General features: G+C 41.3%; 1 protein-coding gene across 1 annotated transcript; it reads left to right on the top strand.

Annotated features, from left to right (window-relative positions):
• Positions 1-5,502: 5,502 nt before the first annotated feature.
• Positions 5,503-7,569, top strand: LOC121301771. The gene has a single exon (XM_041231370.1). The coding sequence runs from the start codon at positions 5,503-5,505 to the stop codon at positions 7,567-7,569; it is 2,067 nt and encodes a 688-aa protein (XP_041087304.1).
• The last annotated feature ends 16,549 nt before the right edge of the window (positions 7,570-24,118 follow it).

Below are 24,118 nucleotides of genomic sequence, written 5' to 3'. Positions count from 1 at the left end.
GTGGAACCAATGGCGCCTGCACCGAAGATAAGGGCGGTGAAGATGTTGCTGGAGGATGATCCCGAGGCCTATTTAGTAGCCTTTGAGAGACAGGCGACTGCAGCTCAGTGGCCTTGGGATTGGTGGGCTACCCAGCCAGGGCCCAATTTAATTGGGGAATCCCAGGCAGCCTACCAAGCCTTGACTGATGAAGAAGCCCTCAGTTATGACCGAGTAAAGCAGGCCGTCCTTCAGCGGCTAGACATAATGGAGGAGATGCACCGTTGCCGGTTCCGGGAATACCAGCGACTCCCAGGAATGCGACCTCGCGTGGGGGAGCAACAACTAGTTGCCACATGACCCGGTGGCTGTGCCCTGACGCCAATGATGCTGAAAAGCTGACCGAGCTGATAGCTATCGAGCAATTCATCAAGGTGCAGGGGCCAGACACACAGGGTCAGCTGCCATCGTCCCACCACGCTGAAGGGTTTGAGGATGTACTGCCTGCCCCTCCTGTAGTTACTACACCTACTCGTGCCTCCAACAAGCCACGCTTGGCGGGACCACCACAGCGTTTCACCCCAACTACCCACGGACCAGCACTGCAACGTCACCCCATGGGTGGCCTCCCTCCAGCACAATGGAGATCGAGGGCGACCCCCAGTGGGGTAAGAGCAGAGCACCCTTCTCCGTTGTCAAACCGGCAGCGGGACATGCAAGCTCAGTAGGCACCCTTTCGCCCCACCTGTTACCGGTGCCAGGAGGTCGGTCACCTCGTCCGGAATTGCCTGGCGGCAATGGAATGTGGTGCGACCTCCCATTATGTCCTGACAGCACCAGGTAAGTCCAGGGGTAATGATTGGGAGGGGCCTTGTATTGTTAATGTACGGGTTGGTGACGTGAGCACCCACGCATTAGTGGACTCAGGATGGGCAGACTTTAATTACGAGAGCTCTATTGACAGGGGTACCTTGGTGGTCACGCGGGGTTGTGGTCATTTCCTGTATCCATGGGGATAACAAGGACTACCCCCTCACTAAATTAGATTTAACTATTGGATGTCATACCTGCCATGTAATCGTGGCTGTGGTTGAGAAGTTGCCCTATCCAGTCATTTTAGGTCGAGACTGGCCGCATTTTGATATTAGGATTAATAAAACGATAAAGCCAGTCTCCGGTAAGACCTTGGGAGCAGCGGGGGAAACTATTGGGGATATTTTTCCGCTACACACTGATTTGTTCCATTCCCAATTTCGCCCAAGAAAAACAAAAAGAGTGTAGGGTTGAAAAATGGGAAGGAATGTTAATAAACAAGGCTGGGGTTTGGTGGGGGAAACTATTGGGAATATTTTTCCGGTGCACTGATTTGTTCCATTCCCGATTTCGCCCGAAAAAAACAAAAAATACTTCTCCTCTCAACTCTCCCATATTTCTCCTCTCAGCTCTCCCGTACTCCTCTTGCTCTCCCGTACTTCTCCTCTGTACTCCCACTCTGAGTGCAGAGCTTTTATGCAGGTGAATCACTTAATTAATTAATTCAGGAGATGGCCACCTCTGCACGAGGTTTCTATTTACACCCTAGCAGAGGACGAGCTGCCTAATCTCGACTCAGAGAAACAAAACAACAAACAAAAACGCACGGGAACGCCGTCATATAAATAAATCATAATACAAACACAAATACAAAATAACACAAATGAGACACAGGGGCGGAGGGGGAGACCCCGTTCTAAAAATAAATAAACAAATACGTGTACAGGGCTCCTCACCCTGTTACAGGAATGTTGGTGTTTTTTAAAACCGGACAGTAGGGGGTGTTAATTCCTGCCACCCTGACACTGATAACAATTCCCAGACTGTCTGGGTCAAACCCGGACGGGTGGCAACCCTAGTGTTCACTCTGATTGGTGGGTTTAACAGGGCAATGCAGCTACCACCTTTTTCTGTGCCATATGAGCCAGCAGACAGAAGAGTGAATTTTAGTGTGTGAAGTTAAACCCCTTTGAGGTTCCAAACAAGCAGTAACCAGATATGTCCACCAGAGGGCAAACCAGGCCACATTTGGTTATGTACCTGCTTTGAATGCTGTAAGCCAGAGGTGTCCAATTTTAGTCCTTGAGGGCGATTGCAGTGCCTTTTGTTTTATTTATTATAAATGATTTGGCCATTAGAAAAGATTTAAGGTTTTAAAAAACATATTTTTTTCGGGTATTTTGCATTTTAAAAATGCAATTGTTTGAAGAATCTGTAAAACATTATAAGGCCTGAGCAAAAAATTTACAGAAGACACCGCAGTGGCCCTCGATGACTGAAGTGAGCCACCCCAGCTGTAATCTGTTGTCTGATTTCCCCTAATAAGCATTTGAAGCATATGAACCATGAATATAGCAAAAACATGGGCATGAATTTTGAAGAAATGGTATTAAGTGTTTTTTGTGAGTGTATCTGTGAGTCCTGACCTCTTGTTTTAAGTTAAACAGCACCTTGAACAAAATTAGTCACCAAATAATCCTCTCTGCAAATCAATTAAACTAGGATTTAACCCCTGAAAAAAACTCGCCCAAAACAATAGTTCTGAACCAGGCTTCCGAGGCCCTCAGGGGCCCTCAGAAATAGGCCAGGGGGTCCCCAGAAAGGTCTCAAGATTAACAGTGTGTAAGAATCAGCGTTCTCACACAGCAGTCAATTTTTCTTGATTAACAGATCTTATCATACATTGTTTATGGTGGATTCGTTGATCTGCAAATCTGTTTTAAAATATTGTTGTGGCAGAGCAAAGCTCTGCCCTTTAAATTGGCAGGGATGGGGTTAACTTCCCCTGCCTGCCTGGGTTTATTATGTTCAGGTGGCTGGGGTTGATTAGTTGATTAGGGTGATTAACGATCAATCAGCGCCCAGCCACCTGATATAAAAGGAGGCCTCTGCTTCTCATTTGGGGGAGAAAGGGAGCTGAGGAAGCAGGTTGGTGTTTGTTTTGTGGTTTTTGAATTTTCTAAATCCAGTGAAGGCATTGCCCAGCCTGGAAACTTTATTTTTGTGAGTTTTGTTTTTGCTTTATTTGTGTTTGAGTATCTGTTATTTTGCCCTTGTGCACTTTATTTTTGTTTATTTATAATAAAATTGTTATTTTTTTGAACTGCAGTCTGTCTCTGGGCCTCTATCCACTCGCCAGCCTGCCACAATTGTACTATTCATAACAGCATTATTTGGAATTATTATATACTTCAATGTGCTTTGATGTTGAAATTGGGGGCTCATTGAAAGCGATTGCTTGAAAAGGGGTTCCCTGGTTAAAAAAAGGTTAAAACCTCTAAAACCTGTTTTTTAGGGTCCTATATGTTTCATTCTTGGTCTTTGGATTGTTAAAAGTAGAAAATGTATTATGCAGTTGAAAAGAAAGCAAGTGTCATTTTATTGAATCTATTGTTTTGCATATTCAGCAGTATGTTAAGGGTTGTGGTACAACTGTGTGTGATTATCATAAAAGAAGAGTTCTGCTGATGCATTAATAAAAGGGTTGGACATCATGAAGGAAGTTTCCAAGCCCGGTTTGTGCAGGAGAGGAAGCCTTTATAAGCTGCCGTCTCCCTAGGCTCCTCTCACACAGAGACTCAGCTCCTGTCTGCATTCTGTCTGCACTCCAGAGAAACCAGCAGCTGCAAATCCAGACTCGATACCAAATCCAGACTCATCATCGATAAAGGTAAGCTACATTCTCTTGCATTATTGTTTCTATCAGATTATATTGCATACTTTCCGCGTTTTGTTTGTTAGAGGAATTCGGTTTTTACTGATTTACACCCCATTTTCAATCCATTTTTGGGGTACTTATCAGGACTTATTTTTCTGAAGCACTGACTGTCACACGCTTGCTTAGTACTCCAGCAGTGACATTGAATCAGTTCTGTAGTGTGACACGTGCTGGAAGTTCTGAAATCAAACAACGTTATCATTGCACGATATAATAGGAGACACTTTCCCTCTCATTTGTTGCTTCTTCAGTGTAATCTTGTAGTTGTAGTAAAATATGCATATATCAACAATTACTTAATTGAAATGCAGTGAACACATTTTATAAAGTTATCAGCATTTACTGTAGTGAAATGCATATATTATGAAGTATACTGTGCATACTGTAGTCAGCAGTGCAAATTATACCAGATATAGTTGCATGAGTCACTTAAATACAATAAAAGAACACAAAAATCAGTAAAAGATACAGTAAAAGGCAATCATGGTAATCATGTATAAGACAGACTATTAAAATATGTTTTCTGTCTAGTTTTAAAAGTCCCCACAGTCAGTGCCTCCCTCACAGACAATAGCACTCCGTTCAACAATTTGGGGGCCCTGTAGTCGAATGCTCTGCCACCTGTGTACGTAATTGCATATAAATTTCACATTCAACTACTTTCAGTGAACGTTTAACAAAAAAATAACCCTGTTTTCTATAAGGGCATGCAATGCATGAAAGTAATTTACAATTATATAACGCTTTGTTACTAGTGGAAATATGTATACATTTCACATCTTTTACATGTTCTTATTGAAAAAAGGGTTAATTTTAGTTAAATGTTCATTGAATATAATAAGGCATAATTGCATGTTAATTTAATATGCAATTGCACATCTATTTAATACGAATTTATTAGTTACTAATGAAAATATATAGCTCCAGGCTATGCCATTTCTGGCTGTGGCTGGGAGCTCCAAGAGGGTGGTGCACATTTGGCCGAGTGCCGCCGGGCGGAGAGAGCTCAAGTTGGCTGGGTAATCCAGCGACTCCTGTGGGTGGCCGGGCATTTATTTTAGGACGTTTTGGGCAAAAGCCCTTCTTCAGTTATGTTGGGAGGAGGGGCAATGCGTATAGTTGACTTTGTGTGCTGCATACATCATTATAGATTCAGTTATTTACTAAAACAATATGTCACTTGAACGGATGATGCTTTTACAGTATTTCTGAAAAATCACATCTTTCCAATACAACAGACACACTTTAAGTAAGTGTCTGTTTATATGTAATTGATCATGAATTAGAAGTGTATTCCTATGTTTCCTTGCATGCTGTAAATCTCATACCTGTGTGAAACAATGTATTCCTTAATCACAGAGACTGAGCTCCTGTCTGCACTCCAGAGAAACCAGCAGCTGCACAATCCATACTCTCTGCCTGTGATTTGTTTCCCATTGATCTACATCTAACAAAGTAAGTTTATATGCATTTTGTTCACTTGAACTTTCAATTAATAAAATAATTTGCTGTCAAACCTTAACTAAAAGCAAACAAGTGATGGTCCCCTAAGGAGGCAGAGAATCACAAATATTTACTTTGTTTTTTAAAACATTTGAATTATAAAGATACATAATTTACTCTTATAAATAAAAGAAAACCACTCAAATGTCTGTTTCCTAGTAATGACTGACTTCTGCATTATCAATAAATAAATAACACTTTTCTGTATCAATATCATTATATATGGCTCTTCAACTACAGTTATTTGTTCTTTACTAATAGGAAGACCAATGGCTTCTAATAATGAAACTGCAGTAGTAAAGAAGGCTGTTCTGAAGATTTCCAAGGCTGAAGACGTGAGGAAAGAAACTGAACTGCTGATGAAACCTTACGCTAACTGGGAAGAATACCTGATGCCCGGTCCACTCTCTATAGCTATTTTAGGAGAGCTTGTCTTTATTTCTTCCAATACAGATTTCTCTATAAATAAAAATCCACCAAAGGATGGGTTCAAGTACATCAAATACCCCGATTCGTTCCGAGCCTCTCTCATGCAGGTCAGCAATTCAGGGTGGGCCGCTTTCAACGAGGCCCACAAGAACATGGACCAAATTCGACTCCACTCCAACAATGTACCAAACTACATGAAAATGACAGTGAAGACACTTCTTCAAGACAATATTGAAATCGTCCAGGCTCTACTCCCAGCTCAACTTGAAAACATAAGAACAATTGCTGATGAATGCACAAGGCTTGCAGAGTCAACAGAGAAGAAATTCACTGATGTTATTCTCCTCATCGGGGAAATGCTAGAGGCCTGCTTGAACTCAAAGCAGTGTTACGAAGAAGACATCAAGAATGTCCAGTTGAAATTAGAAGAAGCAAAGTTAAAGAAAGAGTCAGCAGACATAGCGAAAAAGCTGGCAGAGAAAAATTTTAGTAAGATGGAAAACCAGCTGGATGAAGTCCATAAACAGTTCACAGAAGCGATGGAGTCCATGCCCAGTGGCTGGGATATGATTGGCATGAACTTTGTGGAAGGATTGACAAATACATTTAACACTTTAGTATCGGGTGTAATGGGAATAATCACTGAACCATTGCAAACAATTTCTGCTGCAGTAAATCATAAAGGCAAAGAATCTAACCCCTATCCAGCAAATAACATTTATTCCAAAGCAGGGCAACTCCTGAAACTGGCAGAGCAGATCCACAGCTTTGTGGATAAAGACAAAATCAAATGGAATGAAGTGTATGACCAAAAGACTAGCTCTGCGAAATCATCCTGGTTGAAGAAACAGTTTGAAGACATTCAAAGTTCAATTGAACGAGAGGAAAGCTGCCAGGTTAAAGAGAAGACACTAGAGATTTGTAAAGATGCAATTTTTAACTGTGACCTCTTGACAGAATTTGCACCCAAAGAGGGCTGTGAAGCAGAAAAGGAGAAGCAACTCATTGCCAAGATCCAGAGCCTGAAAAAAGAAACCCAGCAGTTTGACTCAGAGAGCAAGGCTTTCACAAATTCTTCAAGCTTTTCTGCCACTCCGCCACAAATGGCCAAAAACGCACAAAGTGGAGGCAATAAAAGTTCTGCCCAAATGGCAACTGAAAATGCCCGATTCCGTATAGAGCAGAGCAGAGCCCAGCTGGAACAAGTCCAAGAGATGTACCAGAAAAGTGTGGAAAACCTGGAGAAGAACAACAAGGAACTGTCAGAGATCCTGGTCACAATGAGAAGCTGCGAGATTAAGGAAATAGACTTCAAGACAACTGTGAAGATGCTGGTCAAGGGCCTTGATGCAATGGGACAGGTGAAGGAGCAATGGGAGAAAATGGTCCGGTTCTTCCAGATGATCTCCAATTTAATCAAGACCTGCCTCAACACGTCTCTGAAGAACTTTGTCTCTACTGCAAAAAACATTCAAGGTATACAAGGTTATTCCTCCAATGCCTTTGTAAAAGACATGATTTACACCCAGGCTTTCAATGCTTCTAACATTGCCAACCTGGTCTACATGATCTCAGGAACCTACACAGAGGTCTCCAGCAAGTATCTCATGGACCGAGTCAGCAGTCTTGGGACGCTCATGGCCTTAGATCCCAGCAACCCTACCTTTGAAGGCGAGCGTATAAAACTGGGACAGGACTGTGACACCGCACAGAAAGAAATCTATAAACTTGTGTTGAAGAGGAAGGAGGAGTTTGAAAGGGAAGGAAAGAAGAGAATTGAGATAATTGATCAGGAGTTACTGGCGGTGTTGCCCCCAGCTTCGGATGAAGAGATCAAGGAAATTAAAGCAAATGTCCAAACAGGGATGAAGGAAATAACTGCAGAAGAGGAGGATCAATTTGCTTAAAAGTCTTGTGTCTGGACTTGGGTCCTGAGGTGAAAGTGGTCTTTACCTTCTTGCTTTATTATTTAGTATTATTTAGTATCATTTATCATGTACTTGTAGTTGGATTTTACCATCATTGGCAGTGAAATGTTAACTATAAAAGTCACATGGAAAATGCGCAAGTTAACGTGGTCCAAAGAGGGTAGCAAATTAATTCATTTTTTGTTTGCATTGTTTTCCTCATCAGAGTGATATGGAACCTAAATCTTTTCTCCTTTTCCAATCCTGCAGGTCCCATTAGTTACAGTACATGCTCCACTTGATGGGCTTTTTAGTGTCGGAGCAAATTATGTCTCCCTCACCAAATTAAACAGACTTTGCTACCCTCCTGATATTATTTCAATTATAAAAAAGCTGCTCAAACTCTTTTACTCAGTAATTCTGTATTTAAGTTATAAACAGCATTTATAAATGTGCTCAGTGCTTAACTCTCTTCTCTTTGTGTTGTGTGCTGGGAGGAGGGGGGTCTAACAAGTGTTCTCCAGGGCTACTGTCCAGGGTGCTGAACAAACCAACAGACAAATATGGGATCCTGCCTCAATCTCTCAGGGCGTGAGGACAGAAGCCAAACTTGAGTAAGCATAATAGTGTCACATAGAATTAAAAAAAAAAAAAAAAAAAAAAAAAAGGCGAGTATGTTGTTATAAGAACATAGTTATCTAAAAAAAACAACATAGTTATCTCTGAGAAGTATCTCAAAATAACAACATAGTTATCTCTGAGAAGTATCTCAAAATAACATAGTTATCTCTGAGAAGTATCTCAAAATAACAACATGGATATCCTGTAAAAATGGAAGTAAAATCTTCTATTTTTTATTTAATAATTATGTTTATTTCAAGAAACTGCAAGCATATCAAAATAACGACATAATTATCTCATTAAAATGAAAATAGATCCTATTTATGAGATACTTCTCAGAGATAACTATGTTGTTATTTTGAGATACTTCTCAGAGATAACTATGTTGTTATAACGACATACTCGACCAGGTTTTTTTTATTTTTTTATGTGGCACCAATACGCTTCTGTACAAACCTGACTTTACAGTTCAATAAAGAAAGCCTGATTGTTTTATTCTAAAAGACCCATTGTTGGGCATTAGGATTATTCTTGTGTTTTGTTTTGTTTTTCTGTTTGAAATAAAGGACGCAGAGTGTGATTTAAAATCTTTCCTGTGATTGTGTACGAAACATTTCTTTATGACCTCTGACACTTATACATTTACAAAATGCTATCATTAACAACTCACAGTTCCAGCCCATCCATCTTCTAGTGCTTTCTGGACTTTGGCTCACTTAAATTATTTCCTGTAATATGTAGAAAATAAATTTGCTCTCTCAAATTATATAAACACAACAGTTAAATTGTATCTTGTAATAGAAAATGAACAATGGACTGCTATACACAAGGCGGTGACTGGATCAAGTGGTTTCTTTGGTAACAAATACCTCAAGATTGCAGCTGAAGAGGTCTCCTGTTACCAAGGAAACTTCGAGATTCAAGCACAGCCTTGTGTGTGTACAGTATGTCTGCTCATACAGAATCCTTTATAGTGTATAGGCAGGCATAAACAAGAAAGAAAAACAAGAAAAAAACAGCTCTCACACAAATATAATAATAAAAGAAGCTTTAAGCTTCTTTTGTGAAGTGAGTTGCACAAAGTTAATTCCAACGACACGATGCATCCAGGATCAGGGTTGAGAACAACTGTACTATGCTATCTCTGTCCATTCCACCCTCCTCACCGCTGCAGTCTTTTTAAAAGGTCCAGGAAAGACGAGTAAAGGAACAAGATTGCACATCATCATATGCAAAATAATAAGAATAAGAATTGCAACACATCTGAAGAACCATACTACGAATTAAAAGTGCATTACATTTAAGTGCTTTGATTGATTTTTTTTTACTATTGTGACAAACTGTCCTTGTTTGACTCTACAGCATGCACAAGTATAAATAAAATAAAGAAGCAAATAAAATCAACAGTTCTTCACAGAGCATCGATAGTTATTTTAAGCAGCAATTTAAAAAAAAAAAGCATGTACAATATTAAATGATAGTACATGTATTTCTTTTCCTGAATATGAGTTTTTACCTTCTGGTCACTGCGCATGTCAAGGAGGAAACAGGTTAAAACAAAACAATCTTTTAATAACCTGCTTCTCCTCACTATCTCTTACTATCGCTACACCCTTCTAACAGCTTTCCAGCACCTTTTATACCACATGGCCATTCCCAAATTGGCAGGAAATGGCAATTACCAATGTGTTTGTTTCATGGATACTTTTCAGTGAATTTATTAAGAGGCTTGGGGGAAAAACAAATACCTGAAGATGCTATGGCAGTTCAAGACCTACCCCTGCTATAAACTTCAAATGTGTTATACTTGACAAAACTTACCTTGAACATTGCTTCATGCATTTGTATTTCACTTGGTGCAAAGCAAAGTATGTTTTAATTTGAGCACACAAAAACAGGAACAGCAAGAGAAAGCTTTTAGTCACTGTGCATTGTCCCCTAATATTAGAAGTGTTACATCACTTAATGGTTTTAAAGTCAAAATTTGAAAACATACTTTCATAGTTTTGTTGAACCCTCTATTGCAGTTACAGGTAACAATCTATCTTTGTTGCTTAATACAGGTAAACATACTTCAATTCTGTAGCTGTTCCATGCTGTTACTTCCAGATAACAGTCTAAATCAATAAAGGGAATTATTATTGTAGATTCCTCTAATGAAAAATACTACTTCCAGGTAACCTGCCCACTTAAAACTTACCAAAAGATACTTCACAAAAACATTTTTAAGAACAGAATTCAAAGAAAAAGGATTTTGCACAGAATTTTATAATGCATATGTAACAAGGTCAATAATGCCCTGTTCACATTTATTTTACACTTGTATGTTATTATTTTTATAATTGTATTTATTGATTTGATTAGTGCACGCTTTTTTTGTCTGACACTTTATTATTGATTTCTATTGCGTTATGTTGGCTTCTCTATCCGTTTCCCTTTATCTGCCTTATTGGGCACTGACTAATTGAATTATTGATCAATTTGCACTCCTGAATTCACACAGATGAGATGGCTAGCCTGGGGTTTGTATATCTCTGCAGGAGTGGGAACGCAGTGTTTGGAGCGTGGAACGATGAGTGAGAGAGAGGGAAACGGACCAGTAAATGGAGCATCCCGACAATAAGTATTGAACTGATTGTATACCGCTGTTAAATAATGAGCTCAAACGGCTTGAGTGTGATTCGTCCGTTTGGTAGTCGATTGGAGTTTAAGAAGTGCATAGAATAGGTTGGTTTCTCTCTCTCTCTCTCCATGTTCCCTCCCCTGCACGGACATTGTGTGTGTGTGTGTGGAGCGTTTTTTGATGAACATTAGGAATAGAGAAATGATGAATGATAATAACACAGTAAAAGATGAAGAGAGAACTTCAGTTTCAGTTTGTCACAATACCGGAATAAACATTTTCAAGTCAGAAGGTCAGTTGGTAGCAGGAAAGGAGATGTGGTCACCGCATGGTCACCACAGCTTCTTTCAGTCTGACCAACTGATCTTTTGACTGATGTACAGTATGTGTATTGCGGTATTCTGTTATTAATATTAAATTTTATTGTGCACCAGAATAGGATAGTATTTTGAACATTCTCTTAACGTTGAGTTACTATTATAATAATACAGGATTTGGATGGAGATTAATGCAAGTTTTGTTACATATTTATGTTAGCGGTTATTGTTTAATGTTATTAATTAGTAGCACTGTGTATTACGACATAATGTGTTATCCACACGCTTAAATGGTTACCACTTCTATGGTTATCTTTTTCTTTTTACCCCCATTTTCTTTAAGACCCCATCTGACCCTGCAACTCACGCAGTGACTCGGGAGAGTCAAAAACAAGTGCAGCGTTCTCTGAAACATGCAACGTCAGGCCACCCGCTTTCTTTGACTCTGAAAGCTGACAGTGAAGAAGCCAGACAACGCATAAGAGGAAAGGCAGATTCGGTAGCCAGCCAGCTTGCAGGCGCCCAGCCACTCCTGGCACTACCTCCTGGGAGCCCGGATTCGAACCAGTTATCTCCAGGCTATAGGGCACATCCTGCAATTCTGTTGAGTGTCTTTGCTGCCATAAATATATACATGTGTGTAGATCTTCAAATTCACAGAACAGTTAATGTGTGAAATTATCCCTGAAAGTCATAGAGTGGCTACCCAAAAAAACACTACAAAATTTAAGTAATGCGAAAAATCAATGTGTTTTATTGATATGTTGTGGCACAGTGGCTGCTGAGTGAGTACAGGTGCAGAGGGGATGCAGTGCAGGAATAACACAGACAGAAACCGGTTTGGAAAAGAGCTTTTTATTATTTTTAATCCAGGTCTGGTGACCAGAACAACAAACTCTGGCAATGCACACCAATGTGTAATGCGAGGAGGTAACAATAATAATAATGGGTTGCAGCCCAAACAGTAAACATCGTTACCTGCCCCACAGTAATGCTGAATGCGGTCACCAGGCCGGGGTGCTGCAGTCGTGCTCGTGGGGGGTGATAACAGATTATTACAGTGACTGGCGTGAAGTGTTGCTCCGGTTTTGTACTGGCCCAAGGCGACAGCTCCGGATCTGTGTTAGCCATCTGGTGACTACAAACACAGACAATTACTAACAGACACGAACAAACAAAACACTCACAAATATATCAGCAGTTTTCTGGAGTCTCTCACAGTCCTTCTAGTCTCTTAAACAAAAACCAAGCGAAGGAACAGACCTCGATTCTCAGTTCCCTTTTATGCCGTCACACATGACCCCTTGGTAAACAAGTGCAGCTGTCTCTACAATCTGCAGCTGCTACGTCGTTTCCCTTCCGGGTCAATATGTTCTTGCAACGGAGTCTCGCCTTCTTCCAGATTAACCGACTTCCCGACCCTGGGAAAGAACTGTCAGGTCAGCCTCTATTTTGGCTGCTTGGCGCCCTTACATGTCGGGAGGGAGATTTACAACCAAGATTCATTGTATTTCTGTCATATATGTTCAGGCAAAAAGAAAGAGAAGAAAGTGTTATTCCTGTCCTTGTAATTTGTGCATAGTATATTAATTGGTCCTTATACATGTCATTTTGTTTTAATTGATACTGTTATTTGTTGATGAATTGAACTGAGACTTTGAATATCGAGGGGTCTGTTCAGTAGGCAGAGCGCTCTGCCATAGCACTTCGATACAGAAACCTCAATAAGTGCCTGTATGACACTATCAGGAATGCCTGCACTCACAAGAGGGAGGCAGTAATAATGGGGATTTCAATTTTCCTACTATACACTGGGAAAACCTAGTAAATAGGGCAGTACTGTTAGCTAATGGGTTGGTGGAAAATAAGTGGGGTAAATTTAAAATAATTATTCTCAGCATGCACGACAAGCATAGTCCTAAAGTCAGAAAAGAAAAATTAAACAGGAAGTCCCCTCTGCGGCAAAAAATAATCCAAATACTTCAGCAAAAAAAGGAGAATTAGGGAGGAGGTTAAGGGCATCAGAAATCAAATCAAATTTTATTTATAAAGTGCCTTTCATAGCAGCCAACCCAAGGAGCTTTTAACAAAAAGAAAAGAACATGTGGAAGTACAATGAAAACAATATAAACAATACAAACAGCAAAAGAGAACAACATTTTAAAATTAAAGCAAAACAAGCAACTGAAACAGAATAAATAAAACTATATAAAAAAAGAAATATTATAAAGATATAAAAGCTTGCTTATAAAATAATGTTTTTAATTTATTTTTAAAGATTGCTTACCTTGGTAAGATTGGTTACCTGGAGCTCTCAGCTGAGGGCGTTCTGTAGAAACGCTCTGTGGTGATCTGCCTACTGAACTCACCCAAGGGGATCTTCATTTTTTAGCAGTGAGGGTGGTCTTGTGACTGAAACGTTTGCACACAGCACTTCACCTTTTTACCTGAACTTTTATCAATAAAAGACATTGATTTTTCGCATGACTTTAATTTTGTGGTGTTTTTTTGTAGTCACTCTAAGACTTTTAGTGTGCAGATCATTTCACACATTAACTTCTATGGTGAACCACAGCATTTTAGCATCTGACAGCTATCACATACACAGTCTAAGGTTTTCAGTTACTAAATTTCTCGGCTTCCAAGTACCATAGCAAATATATACTGTATATAGGCAAATTCACCTGTTATGTGACGAAATATTCCTTACGATAGCATGTAGCATTAACAGTATTGGCAAAGTCGCATTTCACACACAACTGCTGTTCAACCCCTTGTCTTTGTTGCAAATGGCTTTGAGTTTAAGGTTGTTTTCCTCCAGCCCCTGAGATACAGTAACCTGTTCTTACTCGTCTACTCACATGAATATTCTTGCATCCTCTATGCAAGAATATTGATTAGGTTAATTAATGATCAATCAGCGCCCAGCCACCTGACATAAAAGGAGGCCTCTGCTTCTCATTTAGGAGGAGGGAGCAGAGGAAGCAGGCTGGTGTTTGTGGTTTTTGTGATTTGTGAATTCTACATCCAGTGAAGGCATTGCCCAGCCTGGAAACCTTTATTTTGCAAGTTTTGTTTTTGTATTGCTTTATTTGTGTTTAAATCCCTTTATTTTGCCCTTGTGCACTTTTATTTTGTGTTTATTTATAATAAAAGTATATTTTTTTGAACTGCAGACTGTCTCTGGGCCTCTATCCACTCACCAGCCTGCCACATATGGTGTTAGAGTGGGATAGCGCCACCTAGAGGCTCAGAGCAGTATTTTTATCTTTATTTTTTGGGGGGGAATTTTTGGGAGAATTATTTATTTATTTATTTATTTTGATTATGGGAAAGAAGAGCAGACAGCAGCAAAGGCAGGAAAAGCAGCAGCTGAAGAAATGTAAGCTGCTGCAGCCACCGCTGGAGGACCCGGCCAGCCTCTTCCCTTGGTGTTCCTGGTGTGGGAAGGAGGACCATCGTTGGCGGTCCTGCCCAGATGTGCCACCGGCAAACTGGTGTGGCCGGTGTGAGGAGGACGGCCACAACTGGGCAGGATGCCCCTACAACCAGGCCCAGGAAGAAGTGCAGTATTCACCCCGGGCATCAGGGGCAACCCCACTACCTCCAGCACCACCACCTTCACTGCCGTCCCAGGAGATCTGGGACTGGTTGATGCACCCTGAGGCAGACCTCGTCCACGATCTCCCCATAGTTATCAACACGCTGTGGCGTCGAGATGGGGAGAGGTGGGAACAGTGGGAGGAACAACACCACCCAGCGTCCTTCCCAGAGGTTGCCGTCATGGTGGTTAATTACCTGGCGGTAGACATGGGAGATGCCCCAGTCACTCCAATAAAGAGGGTGGAGATGCCTTCCCGAGAGCCAGAGAGGGGTGAGCCGCCTTCCTGGGAACCAAAGAGGGGTGAGCCGCCTTCCCGGGAGCCAGAGAAGGGTGAGCCGCCTTCCCAAGAGCCAGAGAGGGAGGAGGAGCTGCCGTCCCCAGAGCCAGAGAGGGAGGAGGAGCTGCCGTCCCCAGAGCCAGAGAGGGAGGAGGAGCAGCCATCGTCCCCAGAGCCAGAGAGGGAGGAGGAGCTGGCGTCGTCCCCAGAGCCAGAGAGGGAGGGGGAGCTGCCGTCGTCCCCAGAGCCAGAGAGGGAGGAGGAGCTGCCGTCGCTCCCCGAGCCAGAGAGGGAGGAGCCGCCGCTTCCAGAGCCAGAGAGGGAGGAGCCGCCGCTCTCAGAGCTCAGAGGGGAGGAGCTATGGCCCAAGGATGCCTGCCTTGCACCGCCCAAGGATGCCTGCCTTGCACTGCCCAGGGATGCCACGCCCGCTCCACTCAGGGATGACTCATTTGGATCGCCTGGGGTTGCCTGCTGCTCCGCATCGCTTGGGACTGCTGGTGTCTCCTTTTTGTTTTCTAGGGTTGTCGAGGGAGTTGGGCCGCCGTCACCGTACTACCTTGGAGATCCGGGGCCCCCTCAACTAAAGAAGACTTGGGGGCTCCAACAGCAACACCGCCCACCACCACCCACCATAACAGCCCACCCAAGGGAAATAATTGGACTCTTGGGGGGAGGGGGGAAGGGGGGAGTTGGCCGATTGCGGCCGGTGTAGTTTGTACATGGGGGGAGGTGTGTGGCAGAGCAAAGCTCTGTCCTTTTTAAATTAGCAGGGATGGGGTTAATTTCCCCTACCTGCCTGGGTTTATTATGTTCAGGTGGCTGCGGTTGATTAGTTGATTAGGTTAATTAACGATGAATCAGCGCCCAGCCACCTGACATAAAAGGAGGCCTCTGCTTCTCATTTAGGAGGAGGGAGCTGAGGAAGCAGGCTGGTGTTTGTGGTTTTTGCGATTTCTGAATTCTACATCCAGTGAAGGCATTGCCCAGCCTGGAAACCTTTATTTTGCAAGTTATGAATATATTGAAATATTGTGAAAAGTGTTGAACTTAAATGAAGGGAAGTAATGTTAAAGCTGTACAATGCATTAGTAAGACCTCATCTAGAATATTGTGTTCAGTTTTGGTCACCCCGCTACAAAAAGGATATTGCTGCTCTAGAAAGAGTTCAAAGAACATTGAAGAGAATTATTTCGGGTTTAAAAGGCATGTCATTTGCAGACAGGCTAAAAGAATTGAATATTTTCAGTCTTGAATAAAGAAGACTACGCAGTGATCTGATTCAAGCATTCAAAATTCTAAAAGGTATTGGCAATGTCGACCCAAGGGACTTTTTCGACCGGAAAAAAAGAAACAAGGACCAGGGGGTCACAAATTAGATAAAGGGGCATTCAGAACAGAAAATAGGAGGTAATTTTTTACACAGAGAATTATGGGAGTCTGGAACCAACTCCCCAGAAATATTTTTGAAGCTGACACCCGGGGAACCTTCAAGAAGCTGCCTGATGAGATTTTGGGATCAATAAGCTAATAAAAACCAAACAAGTAAGATGGGCAGAATGGCTTCCTCTCGTTTGTAACCTTTCTTATTTTCTTATGTTATATTTTTTAACTTGAAAATATTTCATTTACATTATTTTTTTAGCGGTATGAAAATGTATTTGCTTTCCATATGGGCATTTTTATGCTATACATTTTGACATGCTAATGACTTATTTTTCTTTGCATTTTGAACATGTTTTCAGTCAATCCAATCTATGTTGTTTTTGACCTGTTTAAATGACAACTGGGACAGAGGGTTTGCAGGTCCTCTGTTTTAAGAACATAAGAACATATGAAAGTTTACAAACGAGAGCAGTCCATTCGGCCCATCTTGCTCGTTTTGGTTGTTAGTAGCTTATTGATCCCAGAATCTCATCAAGCAGCTACTTGGAGGATCCCAGGGTGTCAGCTTCAACAACATTACTGGGGAGTTGATTCCTGAACCTCACGATTCTCTGTGTTTTGTTCGTTTTAGCTACACAAGTAGGAGAAACATTGGTCACGACCAGACAACCCTGGTCCTTTAAGGCATGGGTCTTTGTTCCAATCCATGTGATTTGAGTATTTGACTTTCAAAAAGAGAAGCTTCTTTGTATTTATAACTTTAAAACTCGAACTCAACAGGATAAACATTAAATTCATTCTTAAGACCTTTTCATGAATTGCTTTTTTCTTATACATAATCAAATGATTTGCAAAATTACTTTTTGAAAATCTTTTGATATGCATAACTATTTTAATTAGGCTGATTGTGATCATTGTATTATCCCATTGCTGTGTTCAATTGTATCTGATTGTTTTCTAATTATGCTCACCTGTGATATGAAATTATTGTGCAATTGCAGTAGTGTGTTTTACCCTAACGAAAGCACGACTCTACCCGTGCTGCCTCTCTCTCCTCTGTCCTAATTCTCCTTGACCTCTCTGCTGCCTTTGACACTGTCGATCGATCACTCTATTCTCCTATCCTCTCTCGCTGACCTTGGAATCTCTAGCACTGCTCTGGCCTGGTTCTTCTCCTACCTCTCCGGCCACGCCTACCAGGTAACCTGAAGCGGCTCAACCTCCACACTTCACCCTCTCTCAACAGGAGTCCCCCAGTGATCATTCTTGGGTCTTCTCCTGTTCTATCTCTACACCCGCTCCTTGGGCCCCCTCATCCATCCTTTGGTTTCTCATACCATTTCTATGCTGATGATGGTCAGATCTTCCCCCCTCTGACCCCAGCATCCCCTCCTGTACCTCTACCTGTCTGTCTGCTATCTCCTCCTTGATGCACTCGCATCACTGAAACTCAGCTTCTCTAAATCTGACCTCCTTTTCTTCCCCTCCTGATCTCTCTATCTCCATTCCTCTTGAATCTACCATGCTCTTTCTTTACTCCTGGGCCAAGAGCCTTGCAGTAACCTTGAACCCTTGCCTCTCCTTCTCCCAGCACATCTCCACTCTAGAACGCACCTGCTGAATCTTGAGGAGCAAAATACAAAGAACCCGACCCTTCTTCACCATCTACTCCACGCAAATCCTCTTCCAGGCCCTGGTACTCTCCCGCCTAGACTACTGCAACTCCCTCCTGGCTGGCCTATCTGCGCCCGCCACTCGTCCACTCCAGCTCATCCAGAACTCTGCTGCTCGCTTGATGTTCTCTCTGCCTCACTTCTCCAACGCTAATCCACTGCTCTGCTCACTCCACTGACTCCCGATCACTGCTCGCATCCAGTTCAAGACTCTTGTACTCCCCTACCGATGCCTTGACCAGACTGCACCCAGCTATATGCAGACCCTCATTTCTCCCTACACCCCCACCCGACATCTCCGCTCCGCTTGCACTAGAAGACTGGCTGTACCTCCAGTCAGTACTGCCCAGTCTCTGATGGCCTTCCGGCACCTCCTCAAGACACTCCCCATCAGACAACATCTGGAAAACTCAACTCTTCCCTTCTGGACAGTATAACACTCTGCCTTTAATATATTTAATCATGCACTTAATCCAATCTGAGGTATTATATGTTTATTTCACTTGCACTTTTATCTAACCCTGATGTAACTATCACACTGTTATCTGCTCTTGAACTGCATCGATATCAAATCACACTGTGTTTTGTATTTGCTCTTATTGGGACTGAAGTCAGTGTGTTTTGTATCTGGCTCTAAATTGTAGTGTAATTCTTGATATGCTTTTATTTTGTATTGATTTTATTTTGTATACAACCGTAAGTCACCCTGGGTAAGTGCGTCTGCTAAGGATAATAATAATAATAATAATAATAGGTTGGTGTATTTTTATATGAATAAATATTAAATACTGTTGGATTGTATTTGAGTGTGCGGCTTTCCCTTTGTTCTACTGAATTCCTGCTCTGTTGAGCTGCACCTCCTTTACTCTTTTTGGCTGTGCAATCTTCTTCTGTTTTCTTCTTACTCTTCTACTGTTTCCTCAAGAATGGCCACGTCACATGCAAAAAAGGCCAAGGGCCAACAACGTCCGCAAGCAGAAATATCTTTAATTATACACTCACATTAGCAAGAAAAAAAAAAAAATTGTAGTCACTCTAAGACTTTTAGTGTGCAGATCATTTCACACATTAACGTCTATGGTTAACCACAGCATTTTAGCATCTGACAACTATCACGTACACAGTCTACGGTTTTCAGTTACTGAATTTTTCGGCATCCAAGTACGGTAGCATACATATATACTGCACATAGGCAAATTCACCTGTTATGTGATGAAATATTCCTTACAATAGCATGTAGCATTAACAGTATTGGCAAAGTCGCATTTCACGCACAACTGCTGTTCAAACCCCTTGTCTCTGTTGCAAATGGCTTTGAGTTTAAGGTTGTTTTCCTCCAGCCCGTGAGATACAGTAACTTGTTCTTACTCGTCTACTCACATGAATATTCTTGCATCTTCTACAATTAAGAATGGGGAATGGGACTCACTTCCTCTTTTACTATTTCTTATCAGTTGACCTTTTTGTTTCTTGTCTGGGAATTTCCATTCTGAGTGCAAGTTATCCACGTATCTTTTTAAATTCAAATAAACATTTTTATGCTCTAAACTTTGACATGCTGATAACATATAACAAATAACCTGCTTAACTGATCACAATGAAATGGTGCCATCTGTTTAGAAATGGTTAACGGTTACCTATAAAACATTTAATAGAGAAAAGTGTACGGTACTGCATGCAGGCAATAAAAACGTACATTATAAATATCATATGGGAGATAATGAAAATGAAGAAGGAATCTATGACAAAGACCTAGGAGTTTATGTTGACTCAGAAATGCCTTCATCTAGACAATGTGGGGAAGCTATAAAAAAAATCCCAACAAGATGCTCGGATATATTGTGAAAAGTGTTGAACTTAAATGAAGGGAAGTAATGTCAAAACTGTACAATGCATTAGTAAGACCTCATCTAGAATATTGTGTTCAGTTTTGGTCACCCCGCTACAAAAAGGATATTGCTGCTCTAGAAAGAGTTCAAAGAACATTGAAGAGAATTACTTCGGGTTTAAAAGGCATGTCATTTGCAGACAGGCTAAAAGAATTGAATCTTTTCACTCTTGAATAAAGAAGACTACGCAGTGATCTGATTCAAGCATTCAGAATTCTAAAAGGTATTGGCAATGTCGACCCAAGGGACTTTTTCGACCGGAAAAAAAGAAACAAGGACCAGGGGGGTCACAAATTAGATAAAGGGGCATTCAGAACAGAAAATAGGAGGTCATTTTTTACATAGGGAATTGTGTGAGTCTGGAACCAACTCCCCAGCAATATTTTTGAAGCTGACACCCTGGGAACCTTCAAGAAGCTGCCTGATGAGATTCTGGGATCAATAAGCTAATAAAAACCAAACAAGCAAGATGGGCAGAATGGCCTCCTCTCGTTTGTAACCTTTCTTATGTTCTTATGTTATATTTTATAACTTGAAAATATATCATTTATATATTTTTTTAGCGGTATGAAAATGTATTTGCTTTCCATATGGGCATTTTTATGCTATACATTTTGACATGCTAATGACTTATTTTTCTTTGCATTTTGAACATGTTTTCAGTCAATCCAATCTATGTTGTTTTTGACCTGTTTAAATGACAACTGGGACAGAGGGTTTGCAGGTCCTCTGTTTTAAGAACATAAGAACATATGAAAGTTTACAAACGAGAGCAGTCCATTCGGCCCATCTTGTTCGTTTTGTTGTTAGTAGGTTATTGATCCCACAATCTCATCAAGCAGCTACTTGGAGGATCCCAGGGTGTCAGCTTCAACAACATTACTGGGGAGTTGATTCCTGAACCTCACGATTCTCTGTGTTTTGTTCGTTTTAGCTACACAAGTAGGAGAAACATTGGTCACGACCAGACAACCCTGGTCCTTTAAGGCATGGGTCTTTGTTCCAATCCATGTGATTTGAGTATTTGACTTTCAAAAAGAGAAGCTTCTTTGTATTTATAACTTTAAAACTCGAACTCAACAGGATAAACATTAAATTCATTCTTAAGACCTTTTTCATGAATTGCTTTTTTCTTATACATAATCAAATGATTTGCAAAATTACTTTTTGAAAATCTTTTGATATGCATAACTATTTTAATTAGGCTGATTGTGATCATTGTATTATCCCATTGCTGTGTTCAATTGTATCTGATTGTTTTCTAATTATGCTCACCTGTGATATGAAATTATTGTGCAATTGCAGTAGTGTGTTTTACCCTAACGAAAGCACGACTCTACCCGTGCTGCCTCTCTCTCCTCTGTCCTAATTCTCCTCAATCTCTCTGCTGCCTTTGACACTGTGTCGATCACTCTATTCTCCTATCCTCTCTCGCTGACCTTGGAATCTCTAGCACTGCTCTGGCCTGGTTCTTCTCCTACCTCTCCGGCCACGCCTACCAGGTAACCTGAAGCGGCTCAACCTCCACACTTCACCCTCTCTCAACAGGAGTCCCCCAGTGGTCATTCTTGGGTCTTCTCTTGTTCTATCTCTACACCCGCTCCTTGGGCCCCCTCATCCATCCTTTGGTTTCTCATACCACCTCTATGCTGATGATGGTCAGATCTTCCCCCCTCTGACCCCAGCATCCCCTCCTGTACCTCTACCTGTCTGTCTGCTATCTCCTCCTTGATGCACTCGCATCACTGAAACTCAGCTTCTCTAAATCTGACCTCCTTTTCTTCCCCTCCTGATCTCTCTATCTCCATTCCTCTTGAATCTACCATGCTCTTTCTTTACTCCTGGGCCAAGAGCCTTGCAGTAACCTTGAACCCTTGCCTCTCCTTCTCCCAGCACATCTCCACTCTAGAACGCACCTGCTGAATCTTGAGGAGCAAAATACAAAGAACCCGACCCTTCTTCACCATCTACTCCACGCAAATCCTCTTCCAGGCCCTGGTACTCTCCCGCCTAGACTACTGCAACTCCCTCCTGGCTGGCCTATCTGCGCCCGCCACTCGTCCACTCCAGCTCATCCAGAACTCTGCTGCTCGCTTGATGTTCTCTCTGCCTCACTTCTCCAACGCTAATCCACTGCTCTGCTCACTCCACTGACTCCCGATCACTGCTCGCATCCAGTTCAAGACTCTTGTACTCCCCTACCGATGCCTTGACCAGACTGCACCCAGCTATATGCAGACCCTCATCTCTCCCTACACCCCCACCCGACCTCTCCGCTCCGCTTGCACTAGAAGACTGGCTGTACCTCCAGTCAGTACTGCCCAGTCTCTGATGGCCTTCCGGCACCTCCTCAAGACACTCCCCATCAGACAACATCTGGAAAACTCAACTCTTCCCTTCTGGACAGTATAACACTCTGCCTTTAATATATTTAATCATGCACTTAATCCAATCTGAGGTATTTTATGTTTATTTCACTTGCACTCGTACCTAACCCTGATGTAACTATCACACTGTTATCTGCTCTTGAACTGCATCGATATCAAATCACACTGTGTTTTGTATTTGCTCTTATTGGGACTGAAGTCAGTGTGTTTTGTATCTGGCTCTAAATTGTAGTGTAATTCTTGATATGCTTTTATTTTGTATTGATTTTATTTTGTATACAACCGTAAGTCACCCTGGGTAGGTGCGTCTGCTAAGGAATAATAATAATAATAATAATAATAGGTTGGTGTATTTTTATATGAATAAATATTAAATACTGTTGGATTGTATTTGAGTGTGCGGCTTTCCCTTTGTTCTACTGAATTCCTGCTCTGTTGAGCTGCACCTCCTTTACTCTTTTTGGCTGTGCAATCTTCTTCTGTTTTCTTCTTACTCTTCTACTGTTTCCTCAAGAATGGCCACGTCACATGCAAAAAAGGCCAAGGGCCAACAACGTCCGCAAGCAGAAATATCTTTAATTATACACTCACATTAGCAAGAAAAAAAAAAAAATTGTAGTCACTCTAAGACTTTTAGTGTGCAGATCATTTCACACATTAACGTCTATGGTTAACCACAGCATTTTAGCATCTGACAACTATCACGTACACAGTCTACGGTTTTCAGTTACTGAATTTTTCGGCATCCAAGTACGGTAGCATACATATATACTGCACATAGGCAAATTCACCTGTTATGTGATGAAATATTCCTTACAATAGCATGTAGCATTAACAGTATTGGCAAAGTCGCATTTCACGCACAACTGCTGTTCAAACCCCTTGTCTCTGTTGCAAATGGCTTTGAGTTTAAGGTTGTTTTCCTCCAGCCCGTGAGATACAGTAACTTGTTCTTACTCGTCTACTCACATGAATATTCTTGCATCTTCTACAATTAAGAATGGGGAATGGGACTCACTTCCTCTTTTACTATTTCTTATCAGTTGACCTTTTTGTTTCTTGTCTGGGAATTTCCATTCTGAGTGCAAGTTATCCACGTATCTTTTTAAATTCAAATAAACATTTTTATGCTCTAAACTTTGACATGCTGATAACATATAACAAATAACCTGCTTAACTGATCACAATGAAATGGTGCCATCTGTTTAGAAATGGTTAACGGTTACCTATAAAACATTTAATAGAGAAAAGTGTACGGTACTGCATGCAGGCAATAAAAACGTACATTATAAATATCATATGGGAGATAATGAAAATGAAGAAGGAATCTATGACAAAGACCTAGGAGTTTATGTTGACTCAGAAATGCCTTCATCTAGACAATGTGGGGAAGCTATAAAAAAAATCCCAACAAGATGCTCGGATATATTGTGAAAAGTGTTGAACTTAAATGAAGGGAAGTAATGTCAAAACTGTACAATGCATTAGTAAGACCTCATCTAGAATATTGTGTTCAGTTTTGGTCACCCCGCTACAAAAAGGATATTGCTGCTCTAGAAAGAGTTCAAAGAACATTGAAGAGAATTACTTCGGGTTTAAAAGGCATGTCATTTGCAGACAGGCTAAAAGAATTGAATCTTTTCACTCTTGAATAAAGAAGACTACGCAGTGATCTGATTCAAGCATTCAGAATTCTAAAAGGTATTGGCAATGTCGACCCAAGGGACTTTTTCGACCGGAAAAAAAGAAACAAGGACCAGGGGGTCACAAAT

Source organism: Polyodon spathula, chromosome 28 (assembly GCF_017654505.1).
Source record: "Polyodon spathula isolate WHYD16114869_AA chromosome 28, ASM1765450v1, whole genome shotgun sequence".
Classification (NCBI taxonomy): domain Eukaryota; kingdom Metazoa; phylum Chordata; class Actinopteri; order Acipenseriformes; family Polyodontidae; genus Polyodon; species Polyodon spathula.
Note: the sequence above shows the minus strand (reverse complement) of the source record. Positions and strands in the feature narration are given on the sequence as shown.

Coding starts and splice junctions, on each gene's coding strand:
- LOC121301771 (XM_041231370.1), top strand. CDS start 5,503: ATGGCTTCTAATAATGAAACTGCAGTAGTAAAGAAGGCTGTTCTGAAG.